The following is a 21,106-nucleotide window of genomic DNA, read 5'->3' on the forward strand; positions in this document are numbered from 1 at the left end:
CTCTCTCTCTCTCTCTCTCACTTTCCCTCTTCCTTCCACCCTAAAATCAATAAAAAATATATTTAAACAAAAAAATAAAAGCAGCAGGTTTAAATAAAACTAATTCTACATGTTTCTCTTAAACATATAGCTGTTATTTTTCAGAATCTCATAAGAAAGTAGCTTCTCAGGGTCTGACAACTGGATGCTCAGAGCCTAGTGTAAATGATTGGCTTTTGATAAAAAATATTTGTATACTTGACTAGGTCAGATATTATGAAAAAAATTTTAATTCATTATGTGATTATGAAATCTGCCTCTATAAATATACTATTATTAAAGAATTACATTTCAGATAATTCTTATAATGCTTTCATAATTTTTAGGGAAAAAAGATAGGTTATATTAAATTGAGGAACATAATTATAATATTTTTTCAAAATAATAATACAGAAACAATCATATTCTTGATTAAAATAGTAAACAAAAAATAAATTTGTAATTGCTTTATAAAATCAAAGTGAACCACAAGAAATTTTAGAAAATAAAGTGGGGAGAATTACTAATTTACATTATTTAATTTCCTCAAATTCATTAAAATATTGAGTGTCACAAATATTTCAAAATATCTGTTTAATAAAAATAACCTCATTTTATATCAATCAATTGTAGCAGATTCCTCTTTCCTGAAAGTAAATTTCTTCATCAAAATAATAAGGGCTTATAACTTTAGATAGGTATTAGCTGTCAAGTCTAGAAAGTTATGATCAGAACATGCAATTTAATGAGATATATATTTTCACAATTAAGAAAATACTCCAGGACTAGTGATGGCCAGAAAATTAATATTTTGTGAGGCAATTTTTATAGGTAACCTATCACAAGAAATTAAAGGCTAAATTATAATATTATTTATTTTAAAAATTGTTATATCCATGCCATAGTCGCCTCAATTTGTTATTGCAAATATAATCCTTACTTGCAGATATTTTTAAATTTTATTTTATGCCCATCTTGTGTTTTAAGTTCTCTTGATATTGATGAAAGTTCCACTTATGGAACCAATTTAGAAAATGAAATATAAATGCATCCAGTACAGGTGATTATTCTAAAACCATGACTCCAACAGGAAAATAGGTCCTATTGTTTTAGCATTTCCTAAAATACTTAAAGCAAAGGACCTGAAATAAAGTAGCTCACTTGTTTATGATTTATAAAAATGACTATCCAATCAAGCAGTCCCACATCAAATAAAAATCCATGCCCCATTATATGTAACACTGCAATCTCATTTTAGGCACCAAGGTTGCCAAATTTAACATAGCATTAATAAGTTAACCCCCGTCTTATTAACAGTGATAGAACTTGTTTAAACTTGTGAAGTTTCACATACAGGAAAACATACTTAAGCCTAAAAACTGTCGTCTTCAAGTAGGTCATATTTGGAACAGGTGAATTCATCAGATAGGCCTAACTGTCTCTATTGTGTTCTTATCAGTCAGAAATTTTTGCAAAATTATTATCTGAAGGAGTTTATTTATCCAAACCTTTAAGAAAGGCATAACTCCTGAAAACACATGTCTTGGTCCCATAAAAAGATCTCTGGCATTCCTTGGAAAATTTACATCCATAGAGCCCATAATTGAATACATTTTATTGTCCTATATAATATAATTTTAGACAGCTTTCTAATAAATCCTGGCCACCAAAAAATACTGAAAATAGTGCTTCATCATGGTTTGCATCACAGTGACATTTCACTTAAACAACATAGAACAAAATGGTAGTTCAGGTTAGTGGGAAACATCTAGAGGAAGTCAGAGAAGTAGGGAACAGAGCTAGTGCCTTCAGAAGTGTGACACAGCCCCACACTATTAGGGATTGACAAAACTGTAAGACCATTGCTATCATTCCCACCAAACTGTGCAACAGGAACTAAGTCATTGAGGCACTACTGAGTCTAGACAGCCAGAGATATGAACAGATAGAAGCGTGGGTGCAATGCAGAATAGTACTGAAAAGGCTTTGTAGGAAGAAGGGGAGAAGGGAATGTTTTTAAGAGTCCTTAAAAATGTCAGCTCCCTCTTTGTATAAGATTGTTAACCAAAATATATTTTAAAATTGTTATTATTAAACCTATTGTGGCAATACAAGTCACAAACTCTTATTCATAACCTTTGGGGAGTGTTTTTCGGAATATTTCAGGTTTAAGAAAGATAATATGGTACATTTACCATGTATTATATGACACACTCAGTTGGATATGGGGCAAAGCTGTGTAATCAAAGACATTTTTTTTCCTGAGTAAAACATGTGAGTATTCATAGAAAGTAGGGTAAATAAACTGTATAAAGTATCTTCTATTTTTTTCTATTACAGTTAGTTCAGGTCAGATGTTGCCATCTAACTAGATCACATCAAGTTTTGCTAAAAGAAGTTACCAACAAACCTAACAAAATAAAACAAAACAACATATACCCATTCAGTTTCCAGAACTTTTTAGATTTTAGAATTGTAATTAAGGTATTAAAGTTGTGTATTTTAAAAATTTATGACCAAATTACAATGATAAAATGCTTCTATAATATAACTTCTAAGTAGTTAGACAAGCATTTAATTCATTTAAAGTAAATTTAGTTTAAAATTATATATGAATAGAAATACTAAAAATATTTTTAAAAGCATATGTAACTGGAAATATTTGATCAGGAGAAGGTGCTATACTGAGGTTGGAAGTGTAAGGGTGAGGCCAAGCTGTGTGCCAGTGGGGACAGGAAGATGACATGCAGATGCCCAAGTTACTCCAAGGAATGCTTAGGGGGCTAGAAAAATGGATTTCTTCTCTCTCATCCCTTCCAGAAAGGCAGCAAGCACCTGAATGTGGAAGGTTCATCACAAATAAAGCCCTGTCACCCAATGCTCAGTCACCTGAATAATTAATATTCAACATGGGATCTGATAATCTTGTGTAGTTCCAATCACTTTCCTAACTATGCAACACCTGTCATGCATTGAAAGAAAAGGAGATAGGACAGAATGAAATATAGGTAGTAAACCTGGAATTCTTTACTTGTTACTTATTCCTGAATTACTTTAAGACAAGAAAAAAATCCTTTTATTCTAACGCTAAAGAATTAATAAATAAAATTTAAGTTCTTCTAAAGCAGCGGTTCTCAACCTGTGGGTCGCGACCCCTTTGGGGGTCGAACAACCCTTTCACAGGGGTCGCCTAAGACCATCGGAAAACACATATATAATTACATATTGTTTTTGTGAGTAATCACTATGCTTTAATTATGTTCAATTTGTAACAATGAAATTGGGGGTCACCACAACATGAGGAACTGTATTAAAGGGTCGCGGCATTAGGAAGGCTGAGAACCACTGTAAAGAGACAATGGAATGGTGAATAAACCTGTTCAAAATATCAAAATGATTGCAGGTCTTTAATTTGTTTTGGTGGAGAAGAAAGTAAAGAGAACAAAAGGATTTTAAGTGTATTTGTTAACAGTAAAAAAGTGGAAAAAATGAGACTAAGAACTAAAAAAAATCAATAAACAATTTCCACTTGGCACATTTTTCAAGGTTCTGATTATTTTCAACAGAGTTGGATCAAAACCAGTCTACACAGAGATTTTGATATTTTACTATCAAATAGCTCTATATATATGATAAGCATTTAAAAAATAAGAATAGCTAGAATCACACGTGTAAAATTAACAAAACAAATTATAGTATGTAGAGCATGTTCCTTTAAACAAATATAAATGTAACAAATATGCTAACATGTAAAGATAAGAAAGATATACATTCAACACTACTAATTCATTGGTGAAATATTTAATTATATTTATTGTTTTATTCATTTGGTTCTTAAATGTTCTTTAAATAATATGTATTATTTTATTATAAAATTATGAAATTTTCTATAGGATTTTTTTTTCTTTGGGAAATATATTAAATGAGGTATCATTATCTTATATACCTCTCATTCTCAACTAAATAGTGCTTAATGAGTTTTCTGGAAAGTTTACTTACAGTACACATCCACTCTGATTGACTTTATCGCTGGGGACCCCAAGCCATTCTCTGCTTTACAGTAATACCGGCCTCCTTGGTTTCGCTGAATATTTGTAATCCTTAAAGTTTCATTGAAGACACTTGAGTCTTGGAATCTGTCAGAGGCACTTCCTGCTGTTTTGGTCCACCTGATCTGAGCAAGCATCAACAAAGATTGTTACTTTAGGTTGGTTTTCTCAAAGAAATATCAAAAATCAAATCATTTTAAGAATTTTTTTTCAGAACTACTACACTGCCATCCCTGGCCAGTTAATAAAAATTAAAAAGAAACATTTATATATATATATAACTAACTTATAAAATTATAAGTGCAATGTTATCATCGTATAGTGTATGTAATATTAATTCAATTGCATAGAGTTTATCAATAGCTTAATCAGTGTAGAGGACAAATAAATCCTATATAATAAAGAGGTAATATGCAAATTGACCATCATGCCCTCACACAAGATGGCTGTCCCCATGTGGTCACAAGATGGCCACCAAAAGATGGCTGGCAGGAAAGGGCAGTTGTGGGTGATCAGGCCAGCAGTGGGGGCAGTTGGGGGAAACCAGGCAAGCAGGGGAGCAGGCATCAATCAGGCTGGCAGGGGAGTGGTTAGGGGTGATCAGGCTGGCAGGCAGAAGCAGTTAGGGGCAATCGGGAAGGTAGGAAGGTGAGCGGTTGGGAGTCAGAAGTCCTGGATTGTGAGAGGGATGTCCGACTGACTGGCAATCGGCCATCCCCCGAGGGTCCCAGAGTGGAGAGGTTGCAGGCTGGGCTGAGAGACACCCCTCCCCAGTGCACTAATTTCATGCACCGGGGTTCTAGTATAATATAAAGGAAGTTAAAGATATGTAGAGTAGTAACCCCTAATCTGTAGTTCCACTTTCTGCCATTTCAGTTACCTGTGGTCAACCCAGTCTGAAACATTACATGGAAAATTCCAGAAATAAATTATTCATATGGTTAAGTTGCATGCTGCCTTTCTGAGCTACATAATGAAATCTCACACCATCCCACTCTATCCTGCCTAGGATGTGAATCAACCCTTTATCACTTAGTAGCCTTCAGTTATCACATCTACTGTTAATGATATCACAGTGCTTGTGCTTAAATAACCCTTATTTTATTTAATAATGGTTCCTAGCCCATTCACATAACTTTTATTACAGTATATTGGTATAATTGTCCTATTTTTATTATTAGTTATTATTGTTAATCTCTTACTTTGCCTAATTTATAAATGAAGGAATGCATGTATAAGAAAAACAGTATATTAGTATATAGGGTTCCTTAATATCCACAGTTTCAGGTATCCACTGAGAGTCTTATAAGTACATCTGAGTGCAAATGGGGATCTACTGAAGTAAGTTGTAAATACTAATTAGTTTCTCTTTCTTGTTGGGCACTTAAAATTTTTTTTTATATTTTCTAAACCCTGTAAAGTACTTTTAATTTATTAACACAGGTACTAGAGGTAGGCTCTCAATATCTTTTTGGACAAGCTTCATTATTTTATTTTAATTTTTCTGTTTGATTTGGATAATCCTATATAATAAAATGCTAATATGCAAATAGACTGAACAGTGGAACAACCAACCAAACAACCTGTCGCTATGACATGCGCTGACCACCAGGGAGCGCATGCAGAACATAGCAGGCATCAGCAGCAGGCAGCAGAGTGTGGAACATGGTGGGCATAGGCCACAGTGGGATGGTGGAGCAGGTGAATGAAGGCGCCAGACCAAAGTGGGGTGCCGGTTGCTGTCATAAGGGCGAGCCTCTGGCAGTGACTGAAAATTCTTTGCTCCCATGTGCCTTGGTCCTGCCCAGCACTCACCCCTGCTGCTGGTGCCGGCCCCACTCGCACCCACCGCCGGCCCTGGAGCTGCCTCTCGCACATGCTGCCAGCAACAGCCCTGCTCACACCTACTGCCAGTGCTGGAGCCGCTGCTAGCACCCACTGCCAGCACCAGCCCCACTCGCACCCACTGCCAGTGCCCTGCGCCTGTCCCAATTGCTCGATGCCATCAGCGGGTGCGAGAGGCAGCTGCCAGCCCCGATTGCCCCTGGGGTCTTCACCACCTCTCCCTGCTCCTGAGGAGTGATCAGGGAAGCAACCACCGCTTGCACCCGCTGATGGTGTGGGCCCCAATCACTGTGCACCAGTGGGTGCGAGCAGGGCCGGCGCCGTCAGCACGTGGGAGCGGTGATGGCGGAAATGGGGCTGTCAGCAGACAGGGGACCAGGGGCTGTGGCAGAAGGAGCAGGTTGGGGGTGCGAAGGATGGGCCGAAACCTGCCCCTGTGCCCATTGCAGCCTCGCAGCCCACAGTTCCTTTCAAGGTGCATGAATTCATGCACTAGGCCCCTAGTTTAAGAATATTGCTGTAATGGCTTATTGAGAGTACTAGAGGCCCGGTGCATGAAATACGAGCATGGGGAGGGGGTCTCTCAGCACGGCCTGCACCCTCTCACAATCTGGGACATCCTTCTCACAATCTGGGACCTCTGGCTCCTAACTGCTCACCTGCCTGCCTGCCTAATCTCCCCTAACTACTCACCTGCCTGCCTCATCACCCCAACCACTCTGCCTGCCTGCCTGATTGCCCCTAACCCTCTGTCAGCCTGCCTGTTTGCCCCTAACAACCTCTGCCTCATCCCTCACTGTGTGGCTTCTCCGGAAGGCATCTAGAATGACGTCTAGAAGGTCATTCAGCTGTCCAGTCTAATTAGAATATTATGCTTTTATTATTATAGATATGTAATTTTACACACCTAGTTGTTGAAAATCCTTTTTTATGGCTTTGCTTTAATAAGCCCACAAATGACTTGTCAGTTTTGATCATTAGAATTCACTTTACATCAATAATTATTTCCAAAAAATGTGCAAATTTTCCCAAAGAGAACACCTCTATTACACTGCCAAAGCATTTTGAATATATAAAAGATTCAATTATAAACAATACCCTTCTTTTAAACACAGCTGTGTACAGCAGACTTAGTTTGTGCTAGCAATAAAGACACATTTAACTCAAGTTTTGTGTTATTTTAATTTATAAAACCTGAACAAAAGCCGCATGATGTTATTGTAAATGACACAAAATAAGAAGTAAAAATAATTTTTTATCTCTTTGTCCCTGCTGTACAATATATATTTTCTTGTTTTTATTTTTATGTTGAGAAATGGCAGATAGAAATCCTCTAAAAACACACATGCAGAACCATGGAAAAAATACCACTAAAAACAGTCTTCAAAATTGAAATCCTGTAATACCATTATTTAAGCTATTTTCATATAATATTAAAATTATGATCTAGTAACATTAAAAGTATCTTTAAAAAGTTATCTAAATAATTAAAATATCAATATGAATATAATCATACTTGCCCTTATTTGTGAGTAAAATGAAAATATTACTTAGAGATAATGAAAACTGAGTAATTCACAAAATTAAATATCAAACATTTATTCAACACCTACTCTATGCATGGAGTATACACAGAAGAAAAAACATGATTTCTGATTTCTAGTAGTTTATATTCTGATTACTAATATGCTCATAAAAACACAGGATATAACTAGGAACCTAGTTTGATAACTAGCATTTCTATGGTGAAATCTAGGATTCTATTTTTTTAAAAATTTCAAAATCTGAAGGCAACCAAGTAAGAAAGATTTAAATAAACAAATTATATATTTTTCTTGTATAGAAATATGCCAATTCTATGATAATATATATTTCTAAGATAGAAATAAAACATAATTTCAATTAAAATAGTGAGTGTCCTTTGAGTAGCATAATAAGCAAAATTGATTTGAAAAATAAATATTTCATTAAACAAAAAGTTCTGGATAAAAAGTTAGGGAAATAACCTAGAACTTTCAGATATTAAAAATATGTTATTAAGATACAATGATTAAGTTGTATACTACTGGCACAATACTAGAAATTGTTTGGGAATAAGGGAGAGACCAAGACTATGAGTGCACTTGTGTGTGTTGGTGTGTGTATGTATGTGTGTGTGTGTGTGTGAGAGAGAGAGAGAGAGAGAGAGAGAGAGAGAGAGAAGAATAAGAATAAGAATAAGAATAAGAATAAGAATATGAATATGAATATGAATAAGAAGAATAAGAATAAGAAAGGAAGGAGAAGGAGAAGGAGCAGGAGAAGGAGAAGGAGAAGAAGAAGGAGATGGAGATGAAGAAGAAAGACGAAGAAGAAGAAGAAGAAGAAGAAGAAGAAGAAGAAGAAGAAGAAGAAGAAGAGGAGGAAAAAGAAGAAGAAGGAGAAGGAGAAGAAGGAGAAGAGGAGGAGGAGGAGGAGGAGGAGGAGGAGGAGGAGGAGGAGGAGGAGAAGATGGAGAAGGGGAAGGGGAAGGGGGGGAAGAAGAAGAGGAGGAGAAAGGTGAGAGAAAGGGAGAAGAGACAGACTAGCACCTATCAAACTTTTTGGTCTTAAAAATTATTAAGGACTCCCAATAGCTTTTGTTTATTTGAATAATCCATTCATAATTATATTAGAAATTAAAACTGAGACCATGTTAAAATGTACATTAATTCATTTAAAATTATATTAATAAATTAATAAAATGTTAATATAAGTAACATTTTAAATCAGAAAACCATATTTTCCAAAACAAAAAATAATTGAGTAAAAACAATTAAATTGTTTTATAAGTCTTCAAATCTCAATAATATTTAGTTTAATGGAAAATATTCAGCTGAATAATCATATCAACTTCTGTATGCAACATGTTGCTTTGTTTGAAACATTTGAAGAAAATCTGACCTTTAGTTGGCTGTTAAAGGAAAAAAAATTCAATAGCCTTTTCAGGTAATAGTGAATAGTCTTCTTTAGTATCACATTAAAACTCTGTAAGTGGTAGTTTCCTAACATTTGCATGCAAAGTGGAATCCGTAACCATATCAATGACCTTTTGACACTCTGTTACATTAAAATCCATTGGTCTATCCTGAACTTTGTATACATTTTTCATTCATACATGATTTCATAACATTGTGCAGTAGTCATTTGGATAATATAAATTCACTGAGTTATGCCGATCTTTCAAATATTGACATATTTCATTATGTATCAGAAGTCATGTTTATTAATATCATCATGAGTCTCTTTAGAATAGTATTTAAAGCATTGAGAAGCTGTCGTGCTTTTCCAAATTTTATCATTAGTATAAAATATTGATTTGGTGTTTTCTTTGGAATGGCAGGTTTACTTCATTCATATTTGATAAAATATTTGCCAAATACCCATTATTAAATAACTATACCTTGTATAACAATCATTCTTTTAAGTTAAAAACACTATTCTATGAAAAAGTGGCTAATTCACTGCAAAACTTAAACACACTAGTCCTTACTTACTTAAGACAACACTGTATTTTAGTAAGTAGCAGAAATGTTTTATAGGAATTTTCCATTTTGCCACTCAGAATATTAAAAATACAGTAGTCAAATTTCAAGATGTCAAACATTTTTTCCTCTACTTATAAAAAATAAGTACTAAAAGGAAATATTCTTGAGTCATAGAAAGACATGTCTACTTATTGAGAGGGCTTAACAATTTATATGTCTAATTGGTGAGAAAAGACACCCCAGACATATTCTGATAAAAATTGTGACTTCAAAGTCTACAAAGAAAATTTTATGGGCTTCCAGGCAGAAAGAATGTCTGGTCCTGTTCCTTCCCTAAAGTTGACTCTCCCCTTCCTTTGTGTTAGAGACCCAAATTATTCATTGAGCTCATGGCTGCCCAGGACAGAGAAAACATTTTCCAGTTTACCCATTAGACTAGGTTCTTGCCTGTGTGTTTCAAGCAGAAATGTCCTTACAGAAAAGCGGGACTTAAAATTTTGCTCATTTCAACACATTTTCACTGGCTCACATATTGGACCATGAGCTTATTCGGAATAAAAATCAAGCACAGAGAAGCAATGAAATAAAAATCTGAATTCCTGACATCACAGAGTTGTACTAACTGCCATGAACTATTTATAGCTCTGTACTTCTACATGAAAAATAAGTCAAATTATACTTTAGGTTATATATACTTTCTGAGCATTTTCTATGACTCAGAGGCAAATAAACAAACTGATCTGAAACCTTTTATTTTGAAATTTTTTTTAAAGTACTTAACATTAATACATCATCATTTGATAGATAAGTATGGTTCACCTGGATATTATACAACTTACAATTTAAGGACTGAATAAACTTTCTTAAAATCAAAAAGACAGAATGAGAGGATTTGTAATATCCTAGCAAAACCTCAGGGTTTGGAACCGGTGGAGGACACAAAAAAGAGGTACAACTCTTAATGCCTTGTGGGAAGGAAAAGGAAGGAGAGAAGTGAGTTATCTAAAATCTTAAACTCCAAGAGAGTTAGAAGAGGAAAGAGTGTTTCTTATGGGAGAAACAGTAGGTAATTTGTTTAGAAATACCAATAGAATCATAAATGTCTAATTAAAATAATTTTTAAAATGCACAATTCCAGCAATGGGAGGGAAAATGAGGTAAAAGTGAAAAGAATAGAAATTTGATAAAATGACCAAAATTAAAGCAAAGGAAAAAGAGAAATTATATAATCCTATATAATAAAAGCCTAATATGCAAACTGACCGAGCGGCAGAATGACCAGGCGGAACAACCGTTTGCTATTTGACCAGGGGCAGACGCTCAACACAGGAGCTGTCCAAAGCCCACAGGCCCCAGGAAAGCCAAGGTGGGTGCCAGTAGGGGACCCCAACCTCCCTGCTGGTTGCCCCCCAGAGGGAGGCGACTGGTGGCAGCAGCAGGGGGCGGGGCCTGAGAATGGGCGGCCCCAGGCCAGCCAAGTCGGGTGCTAGTGGGGGCCCCCCGGTTGACCCGCAGATTGGCCCTGATTGCTGGCCAGGCCTAGGGACCCTGCCCGTGCATGAATTTCATGCACTGGGCCTCTAGTTTTAAATAAATAAGAACCATAGAGTACGAGTAAGATGAAAACAGTTGCATCAGTCATAGTTTAAATGTGAGCAGATTGATTTGCACATTACAAGAGTCTATTAAACTGGATTTAAAAGTAACAAGTTTACTAGCATATGCTGTTTACCAAATATATATGTCTCTATATAAATGTAATTATATAAATTATAATATACTTATATAATTTAAATGCTTATAAAACATACTAGTATAATGTATACATATAATTTGTATATTATACGATAACTGGACTTAAAAGTAAAAACAAGTTTTTATGCTGTTTACCAAATATATATAAAATCTAATATATATTAAAACAAGGTGGCAATAAAAGATTGGAAAAAAGATGTGGACAAAGTGGTAACAGAAATATGTAAATTATAATCAATCAGTCAGCAGTGATAATATATACAATAAGATTAAATTAATAAGAAATTTGCAATTAAAAACATTAACAGGAAAAAAAGGTCATTACTTTATGTAATGTTAAAAGTCACAACTGATAGCAGAAACATTTTTATTAACTTGTATGCAATAAAGTACATAGTAACTAAAGTTATAAGATAAATTAAAAACAGTAGAATTTGAGAAACATATAGCTGCAGTGGGAAATTCCAATACTTATGTGAGAAGTAGACAGTTCTAGATGATACAGTTTTTACTATTCAGCTTAAAAATAAGTAACATAGAGAAATTGAAAAATATAAACAGCATATAATTCAAAGAGAAAATTAAAAAGTTGCTGAATATCTAGATGTTAATGAATAGGAAGCATTTTAAGCTAAAGTCTATGAATTCAGTAAAAGGAGTGCATAGAGCAGTGGTTCTCAACCTTCCTAATGCTGTGACCCTTTAATATAGTTCCTCATGTTGTGGTGACCCCCAACCATAAAATTATTTTCATTGCTACTTCATAACTGTAATTTTGCTACTGTTATGAATCATAATGTAAATATCTGGTATGCAGGATATATTTTCATTGTTACAAATTGAACATAATTAAAGCATAGTGATTAATCACAAAAACAATATGTAATTATATATGTGTTTTCTGATGGTCTTAGGCGACCCCTTTGAAAGGGTCGTTCAATCCCCAAAGGGGTCGAGACCCACAGGTTGAGAACCGCTGTCATAGAGGAAAACATAAACCTTAAATATCTCCTATAATAAGAAATGTATAAATAAGTGAATAATAAAATGGCATTCATCTTATTTATTTTAATTTATTGTAGGTTGCTGGTAAACTAAACTAGTATTTGTTATGTAAGAACTAGTTCATCATTATTTTAATTTCTTCACCTGAAGTGTCCTATGAGCTAGCCTGCATTGGGTGCACAGAATGTCATTGAAGAGGCAACAAAATACACAGGGAGTACCACTGGAAGACTTCATGGATAATTCAATTCTGGATTCCAGCAATTAATTTGGTAGATTATCCGCATATATCTGTTGAATGAATATGTAGCACTTAAACTGAAATTTGGGGTGGTGGATTTAGTGGTAAGATAGACAATGAATAGCGATTTATACAAGATGAAAGTTAGACTCAGTCCTGGCAGGTCAATGTGGCTTTGCTCAGAGACTCAGACTCATTAGAGGTGGCTTCCCCCATCATGTGTTGCTTGAGTTCAAGCTCCAAAATATCAGCTATAGATCTAGCTGTCACATCCATTCCTAGCAGAAGGAAGGAGGAAAAGACAACAATGCCTGCTAGTTGTCTTTTACAGAAAATTCTAGGATGCTGCCTCGTGACACTTCTGCTTACATCATGTAGTTATACCCAGTCCGTAGCTATAAGAAAGGCCGGGCAATGTACTCCTTGCCACACATGGCACCTCCCTCCCACCCATTGCTGAAACCTGATGGTTCCATAACTCTCAACAAAAGGGAGAGGGATATTTAGAACAACTACTGGTCCCATGGTAGGAATAAAATATATACAATTTCTGATATGCTGCATTATTAAATATGATTGTGTTTAAATCCTATTACAGTGACATTAACTAACAATTTCCATAAAAATAACATCAACAAAAAAGAAAGATACTAAAATTTAGGAAACACCATTTTTCTGTAATTTCCTACCTAATTGGAAGAAACAAGAGGAAGATGCTCTTAGGTTATAGAAAACTAGAGGCCTGGTGCACGGATTTTTGCATGAGTGGGGTTCAGCGAGGGGTGGGGGAGGCTGCAGGCAGTTGGCCGACCAAGCCTCCAGTCAGTGTGGGGGTTGATGGGAGGCGGGCCCCACTCCCAATGGGGGTGATGAACTCCTTTAGCTTTTTCTTGTCTGTGAAGCTATTTATCTGGCCTTCGATTCTAAATGAGCTTTGCTGGGTAGAGAAGGGCATGGCAAGAAATATTCAGAGTGACAAAGAGCAAGGACCTGCAGCCAGGGTGCCCTTCCTTTTGAAAGGATGTGGCTGCTCTGGGAGCCCAGGCTTCCATCTTGTGAAACTCGGGTCAGTCTTTGCATCGGGTGAGTGGAATCGCTGAGGCCTATTTGAGAGTCACCAAGGCTGGGAGGTGAACTCGGAACAGTTAAAAACACATGCGTGAAGGGATGTTATGGGTTCTCTCTCATCAAAAAGCCCATGCGTGTCTGTGCTACACCAACAGGGTTGCTTTAACACTGAAACCTCTATCCGCAAGCCCACCCGCCCCCAGGAGCTGGCGGGAGGTTGAAAGTGGCCATGGGTAGATGAGGCTGGTGCCAGGCGACCTGGCAGGTGTCAGCGGTCGGCTGTCTGAGCCCCAGGCGTGGGGAGACCTGCTCTGACATCACACCGCGCGGAGGATTTCAGGGCATTGGCAGTGGCTTAAGAGTTTGTTGCTATTTTGTTTTATCTTTATCTCCTTTTCCCTTTAAATCTCTCCAGGTTGCCTCATTTGGGAGAGGAGCAGCCTTTGCAGCCTCCTCAGCGGAGAGCAGGCCTTCGATCTGGGTTCACACACAGCCAGACAGAGTCCTGTTTAGAAACACGTGTGGGTCTTGCATTATTTGTGCTATTACCGATAAAGAGGGTTTTAGATTCTGGCACTTAAATATGTTTCCTGCTTATCCACGAGGGTAGGAGGCAGAGCGCAGCCACAGTTCTTCACTCACTCACAGGCCTCCGTCCAAGGACAGCGATGCAGGTGCTTTGCTCACAGGGGCCAGGGAGCAGGATCGGGCAGCAAATGCAGAACATGGCCATCCATGGCCTGCTTTTCCCAGAACGTATGCGTCTGTTGGACATGACGTTTATCACATGCTGTTTCTCCATGTGCGTGGTCAGTACGGGTTCCTGAATCAGGCTTCCTTCTGCAGCATTGTGGTGGTAGGGGGAAGACCGCATGAAGGTGTGAACACAACCTGTGTGGACTCCTTGCCAAGTGCCTTCTGTGTACCTTCTGTATACCTGGCGGGTGTCTCCCCTCAGAAGGGGTGCCAACAGGTCAGTCATGTGCTCCCTATGTCTGCCACCAGCAGGTGAAGGGTGCGATGGGGGAAGGGTTGGCTGGGAGCGGAGCCACAGGAGGTTGGGGGTGCCCATCAGGGCCTGGATCAGGCTGGTTGGCTGCTGCAGTGCACGTCATAACCACTGGTGGTTCCGGTTGTTCTGCCATTGGGTGGCTGGGCTTTTATATTATACTAGTAGCCCGGTGCACAAAAATTTGTACACTGGGGGGGGGTCCCTCAGTTATTAAAGATTTATCGGCACAACACTGACCACATTGGTGGTGGTGGTGGTCTTGTCACAATGTGTTATATTATGCAGATGAAAATCTATTTAAACAGATTTGATGTAGATATTTTCAAAGATGGAAGAATTGTCCCTGTCAACTATTTTAGTTGATTCATATCTTCACTAATTGTCATCATTGCAAAGTTTTCAGTCCCCATATAGATTGCTGGATATAATAGGTCATGCGCTGTCCCTGTCCTTTGTAGCCTTTGTTACCTTAAGGACTCTAGTTTTCCATTTATATGTTTAAGTACCAACCTTACCGGCTTAAAAATGTAAGCTTTTAACACTGCTCTCTCTGTTCCGTATCCTTCCGATGAAAAGTGGAGTTGAGTTGCGGCACAGGAGAGAAACTCAGAAGGGGAATATTGGAGTAATGACTGCAGTAGGAGAAGAGGCAACCTATTTCCCTGGCCACAGGCGTTGGCGCCCTGGACCACAGGGCTGGCAGCTTCTCCGGGTGGCTGCAGCCTGGGACCTCGGGTGGGTGGCTTGTCCGTCTCCTGGGCTGCAGCCAGCCGCAGGCGCTGGCGCCTGGACCAAAGGTGGGCGGCTTCTTCTACTGGCAGCTTCTTCTTCTTCTGTGCTTCCAGGGAGGGCAGTCTGTTATGTGTATATGTGTGTGCATGCAAACATAGGCGTGTACACGTGTGTATGTGGAAATCTGCTGGGCAAGTCAAAACCATAGAAGAGTTGCCCCCTATCTCTTGAATCTTCTAGAGATATCCCCTACTTTTTTATTCTATCACTACTGGAGAGTCAGTATTTACAGCCAGCCAGCCAGTGACTCTCTCAGTGTCTATTTCTGACGTCTTCTTTCCCTGTCTGTCTTCCAACCCCTAATCATATTTCCACCTGGGCCACCTTTGCCCTGCCCCCAGCTCTTGCCTGCCACCTGGGTTTCCGATCACTGTCAGCGGCAGGCCACTTCTTCCGTCCTTCCCCTTTCACCTCCCAGCATTGCGCCTACATATGCAAATTAACCACCATCTTTGTCGGCAGTTAATTTGTATATCGCCCTGATTAGCCAATGGGAAGCGTAGCGAAGGTACGGTCAATTACCATGTTTGTCTATTATTAGATAGAATAGATAACACTTAGCTTAGGGTTATCCAACTCCCAACATAAAATTTTCTACTTTGTGTTTTGATATAATGACATTTCTGAAACATCATTGCTTTTATCTAGCCTTAAATAAAATCATTGTTGACTGAGATAACTTAAGAAAATGTTAAAAACCTGAAGCACCAATTAAAGATATACCTGGCTGAAACCAAAATAAATATATTACATAGAGGCTACAGTGCTCAGACTTCTAGGTCCCCCCCTTTAATTAATGTCTAGTGAATGGGGATTTGTGAATTGAAGCCACTTTTTATCAGTTGCCAAGGAGTTAGGCTATATACACTCAGATCAACCTATAGAGACAAATCTGAGCTTTGTTCCAACCTTGTTTCTACTTGGAAAGGAGATCCAACATCAGTAAAAGAAATCCAGAGAAATGTAAGATAAGCATCTTCTTGTTTGATCTGCTGTAATTGTCGGGGTGGTTTGTCACCAGAGCCTTTGGGCTCTAAACAAAGAGAGACCCAGAGTGTCAGCCTGAGAGTCGAAAGGAATACCTATAGTAGGTGATTATAAGTAGTGCATATTACGCTTTTTTTGGGGGGGAAAGTGTATCCTTTTATCCTGCACTAATATCAGAGAAAATTATAGAGGCATTATGTTCTCTTTGAATTATTTAATACAATAAATAGAATTCTGAGTGGCACTGGACCCCAATTCATATAGGTTTGATTTTTAATCAATTGTGTCAGTCTACCATAAATTATAGCAAAATGTCATACTTGCTTCTAAATCTAATTTATAAAATGAATCACAATTGTCAGGGAGAGCAGCAACATTTTAATCTGAAAACTTCTATACTTCATGCATACAACACCATACTTTTCTAGTCACTACTACTAACATTACTAATACTATGGATAATAAGAACAATATAACTTACAGCTTTAAATATCTACCTATTAGAGTTATTACCTGGTATGACCACAGTGTGATAAAGAAGGATTTCTCAGTGTGTGTAGAGCAAATAAGCAGCTCAGGGAAGCTATAAAGAAAAGAGTCTGAACATCAGAAGGGGTCTTCTCACCACCCAGTGGATAGTACGGTGAAGGAGACAGAACCATCATGTAAAGGCATTGGGAACGAAAGGAAGCCCGTGGGGTGAGAATGGGTAGTTCTGAAACTAGTGATACCTAAAAGCAGAGAAAATTTATGTTTTTCTGATCTTCTCTTGCGTGTGGCTTTTCTTTGGACTTCAACTTTAAAGAACTCCCTCATCTCTTCTGTGAATAAACAGTGTGAGAAACTAAATAAAATCAGTGCTTATCTTTAACAATGTGGGGCTTTCTATGTGTATACAGAACACTACAGCAGGGCCTGCTGGCATTCTTTCAAATCAAAGGTGGAAGAAGAGGGCACACCTTGGTGCAAATGCTTATAAATACAAAATGTTGAAAATTGATGCAGGTCTCCTTGTGGGAGATTCTTATATTGTAGCATAACCAAGATATTAACCATGGTCTCCAAACAACCTGTAACAGGATTTTGCTTCTTTAATAGTTTACAAAATGCTTTTTCTATTTCTGATTTCAATCCCATGACAGGCTTAAAAAGCAGGAAACATTTTTCTCCCTATTTCACAGCTCCAGTTCTTCCATGACCATGTGACTCTGACACCTTGTACACAGGCCTCCTTCTCACCTAAATGCTCTCCTTTTCTCCTTCACTTATTATTCTAGTTAATTCCCTCTGATCCTCCAGAAATCACTTTATTAGAAAGCTTACCCTCTCCCATAGATACTCTGTTACATCCTGTCCTCTTTGTTGTCATCAGTCCCTGGGAGTACTCATCACGTTATATAAATCAGCTATTTATATATGGTTCCAAATAACTGGTGTTGTCCTTGATTCTCTCGGAGTCCCTTTATCTTTCTTACATTTAGCTCCCTAGGATTCCATTTCTCATGGGAGAAGGTCTTTGGGCTGTGCAGCCACCTTGCTCTCAGAGTCTTGGGAATGTTTGTGACTTTGCACCCTACCAGTGGCTCTCAGCCAATGAATGGTTAGTGTGCCTGGCTCCCTTGCCTCCAATTAGGACAGATTCTGAAGCGTAGTTTACACGCCACTGTTTCTTTGCAGTATCAGGCTGAAGCTAATGTCCTAAAATAACACACTTGCCTGGCTTCTCCCTTTCCTTAACTTGCATTCTTTTCGTTGTTAATCCTCACCTGAGGATATTTTTTCACTGCTTTTTAGAGAGAGTGGAAGAGAAGGAGAGAGACAGAGAAAGATAAACAGGGATGTAAGAGAGAAGCATAAATTGGTTGCCTCCCACATGTGCCAGACCAGGGCCTGGGATTGAGCCTGCAACCGAGGTATGTGCCCTTGACCGGAATCGAACCTATGACCCTTCAGTTCCCAGGGCTGATGCTCTAACCACTGAGCACCAGCTATGGCATCCTGCTTTCTTGATCCATTAGCAGTTTCTCCTGAGAGCACTTACTTAGCAAATAACTTGCATGTGAGTCTTCATCTCAAGTTCTATTTTTAAAGAACCAGAACTAAAACATAACTCTTTCGCCTTTAATAAACCCTAAAGCCATTATAGCAAAGACTGTTCTTGATCTTGGGATCTCCAGCCCAAAGCACTGAGCCTGGGACATAATGGTAATGAACAAAATCATTGTTGCTTGAATGGATTCCTAGCACTATAATTCTGCTGACAATGAAAACATAAATTAGATAAAATCACACTCCACAGGACACCTACAATATTTAGCAATGAGTTTCAGTTAATTGAGCTATTGATCTAGTAATACATATTTCTTTAAATGAAAGTTTACTTTACTCATCTGCATTCATTTTGAAACATATACAGAGATATTTTTGTTTAAATTCTACAACTTTTAATAATATATATTAATCCATTTAAATATTTTCCCCATTACTTTGTATAAGCATAGTATTATATTGTGAGCATGGGTTGTTGAAATTAGAGAAAAATATTAAATGATACCTTTCTAGTGTAAAATATTAAATTGTTATTGAATTAGCAATTAGCAGGACAAAAGTAAACTTTGACAAATGTAAAAAGTAAATTTATAAAGTTAAATTCATTCAATAGAATTGGCAATACTAAAGAAAATAACATAAAAATAGAAGAATAGGTGATGTGAGTTATGAATCAGTTTATCATAAAACCACCCACGTTTTAGAATAGACATAGACTAAATGAATCAGCAGTACAATAATATGGCTGGTTAAAAATATCAAACACTGTGCTAAATATATTCAAATATGATTGAAATGTAGAGTTTTACTTCAGTTTTTATCATAACCTATTTCTTAAGAATTATATTTCATATAAGCTGCTAAAAATTAGAAAAAATGTAAAAGATATTCTGAAATTTTTCCACAAGCAAATGGAAAGAGATTTGTTTAGCTTCTTCCTCACTGGTCACTCTGCTTACTCTCATTTGGCAGTTCCTACTCCTCCCTCTGACTGCAGAATGGCTGAGTGTCTTAAAGCTTGGTTCTTCTCTAGCTACACTCACTTCCTCAGTCACCCTCCAGTTCTTTAAAAATATTTTCGTGATGATAACTCTTAAGATCGTATTTGTAGTTCAGGCCTTTTCCTTGAATCCTAGTCATCTGGCAACAATATCTACCCTCCATTTCCAATGTAGCATCCAAAGTAAACTCTTGAATCCCCTCCATACCAGCTCCCAGTCTTTCTCATGACAATGCCATCCTTCTAGTGATTCAGACCCAAAACTATGCAGTCACCTTGAAAAGAGAATGTTAATAAAAATGCAAAATCATATTATTAATCTTAATTCCATAAAAACATACGAGATCTATGATGAACTTTAAAATCCTATGTAATAAAAACCTAATATGCAAATTGTCCCCTCGACCTGAGTTCCGCTGGGAGTTCAGCTGCTCGACCAGTTGCTATGACCTGCACTGACCACCAGGGGACAGATGCTCTGACTGGTAGGTTAGCTTGTTGCTGGGGTCCGGCCGATCAGGACTGGGTGAGATGGCCCTGATTGGTCCTGATCGCTGGCAAGGCAGAGGGACCCCACCCATGCACAAATTTCATGCACCGGGCCTCTAGTTAGTAGTATAATTTGAGAAGTGGTAGCATAGTCATTTAATGAATTTCCCTGTTTTGTCAGAGATCCTTAAGACCCTTGACAATGAAAACATAAATTAGATAAAATTCACCCCACCACTCCACAAGGCAGTGCAGTATCTAGCAATGAGTTTGAATAATCACAGAGGACTTACAAGACTCCTTACATAGCCATATTCGTGACTAAGATATATCGCACTGAAAGGATACAGAGCAACATTTGCAGAGAAAAAGGTGTATGGGGGGAAGTTCAGAGGAAAAGAGGTACAAGCTTCCAAGAGTCCCCTCCCCATGGCATCACACAAGAGACACTTAATTCCCTCTGTATTAAATTATAACAGCATGTGTGAAATGTTGTCTCCCAGGGAAGCTCATTAGAAACTCAGCTCTACTGGGAGCCTGTCACATAGGCACCCACTGCCTAGTTGATAGTGATAAGACCCTTCCTGAAATCCAGATTCTCAGATGCCAATCAAGGAAGGGCCAACCTTGCAAGCAGTCCTTTCTGAGCCACGTGTTACCAGGCCTGCTAAGCTAACTCTTTCTTTCTTTCTTTTTTAAAATATATTTTATTGATTTTTTACAGAGAGGAAGGGAGAGGGATAGAGAGTTAGAAACATCGATGAGAGAGACACATTGATCAGCTACCTCCTGCACAACCCGCTACTGGGGATGTGCCTGCAACCAAGGTACATGCCCTTGACTGGAATCGAACCCGGGACCCTTCAGTCCCCAGGCTGACGCTCTATCCACTGAGCCAAACCTGTCAGGGCTAAGTTAACTCTTTCTACACACATGTATACCTTGCAGCAGAAGTTCTGTGGGTATTTTAAAGAAGCTCCTGAAATGCAAATGAGATAACTCGGGTTCTCAGATCCATCTCAGACTGTGGGCCAACTCCAAGGAAAAAGCCATATGCTATAGATGGGTACTTTATGAAATGAAGCCAACATATCATCTCAAAATTTTCCATATCTAGATTTATTTTCTAGACAGAATTGGTGCTTATTTTGTTTAATCTACTATCATTTCTACATTCAGTACTTAACAGGAAAACACAACATTTCATGAAAAAAATAAATTAAGCAAAATATGACATCCACTTTCAACATTTAAAGACCCTATAAATAAAAAAAAAATCCTCGTGCACTG

The 21,106-nt window shown here is 37.8% G+C and overlaps 1 protein-coding gene across 2 annotated transcripts in view; it reads right to left on the reverse strand.

The window, feature by feature from the left end:
- The window catches only part of MDGA2 (MAM domain containing glycosylphosphatidylinositol anchor 2), a 905,340-nt gene that overhangs the window by 406,562 nt on the left and 477,672 nt on the right, over positions 1-21,106 (reverse strand). Inside the window, exon 3 of one of the 2 annotated variants that reach the window (XM_006090751.3) lies at positions 4,018-4,192. In XM_006090751.3, coding sequence (XP_006090813.1) covers positions 4,018-4,192 — 175 coding nt within the window. The remainder of the gene's footprint in view (positions 1-4,017; positions 4,193-21,106) is intronic. The other variant, XM_006090753.2, reaches the window with a different exon arrangement.

This window comes from Myotis lucifugus, unplaced genomic scaffold, assembly GCF_000147115.1.
Source record: "Myotis lucifugus unplaced genomic scaffold, Myoluc2.0 scaffold_81, whole genome shotgun sequence".
In the NCBI taxonomy this organism is placed as follows: Eukaryota; Metazoa; Chordata; class Mammalia; order Chiroptera; family Vespertilionidae; genus Myotis; species Myotis lucifugus.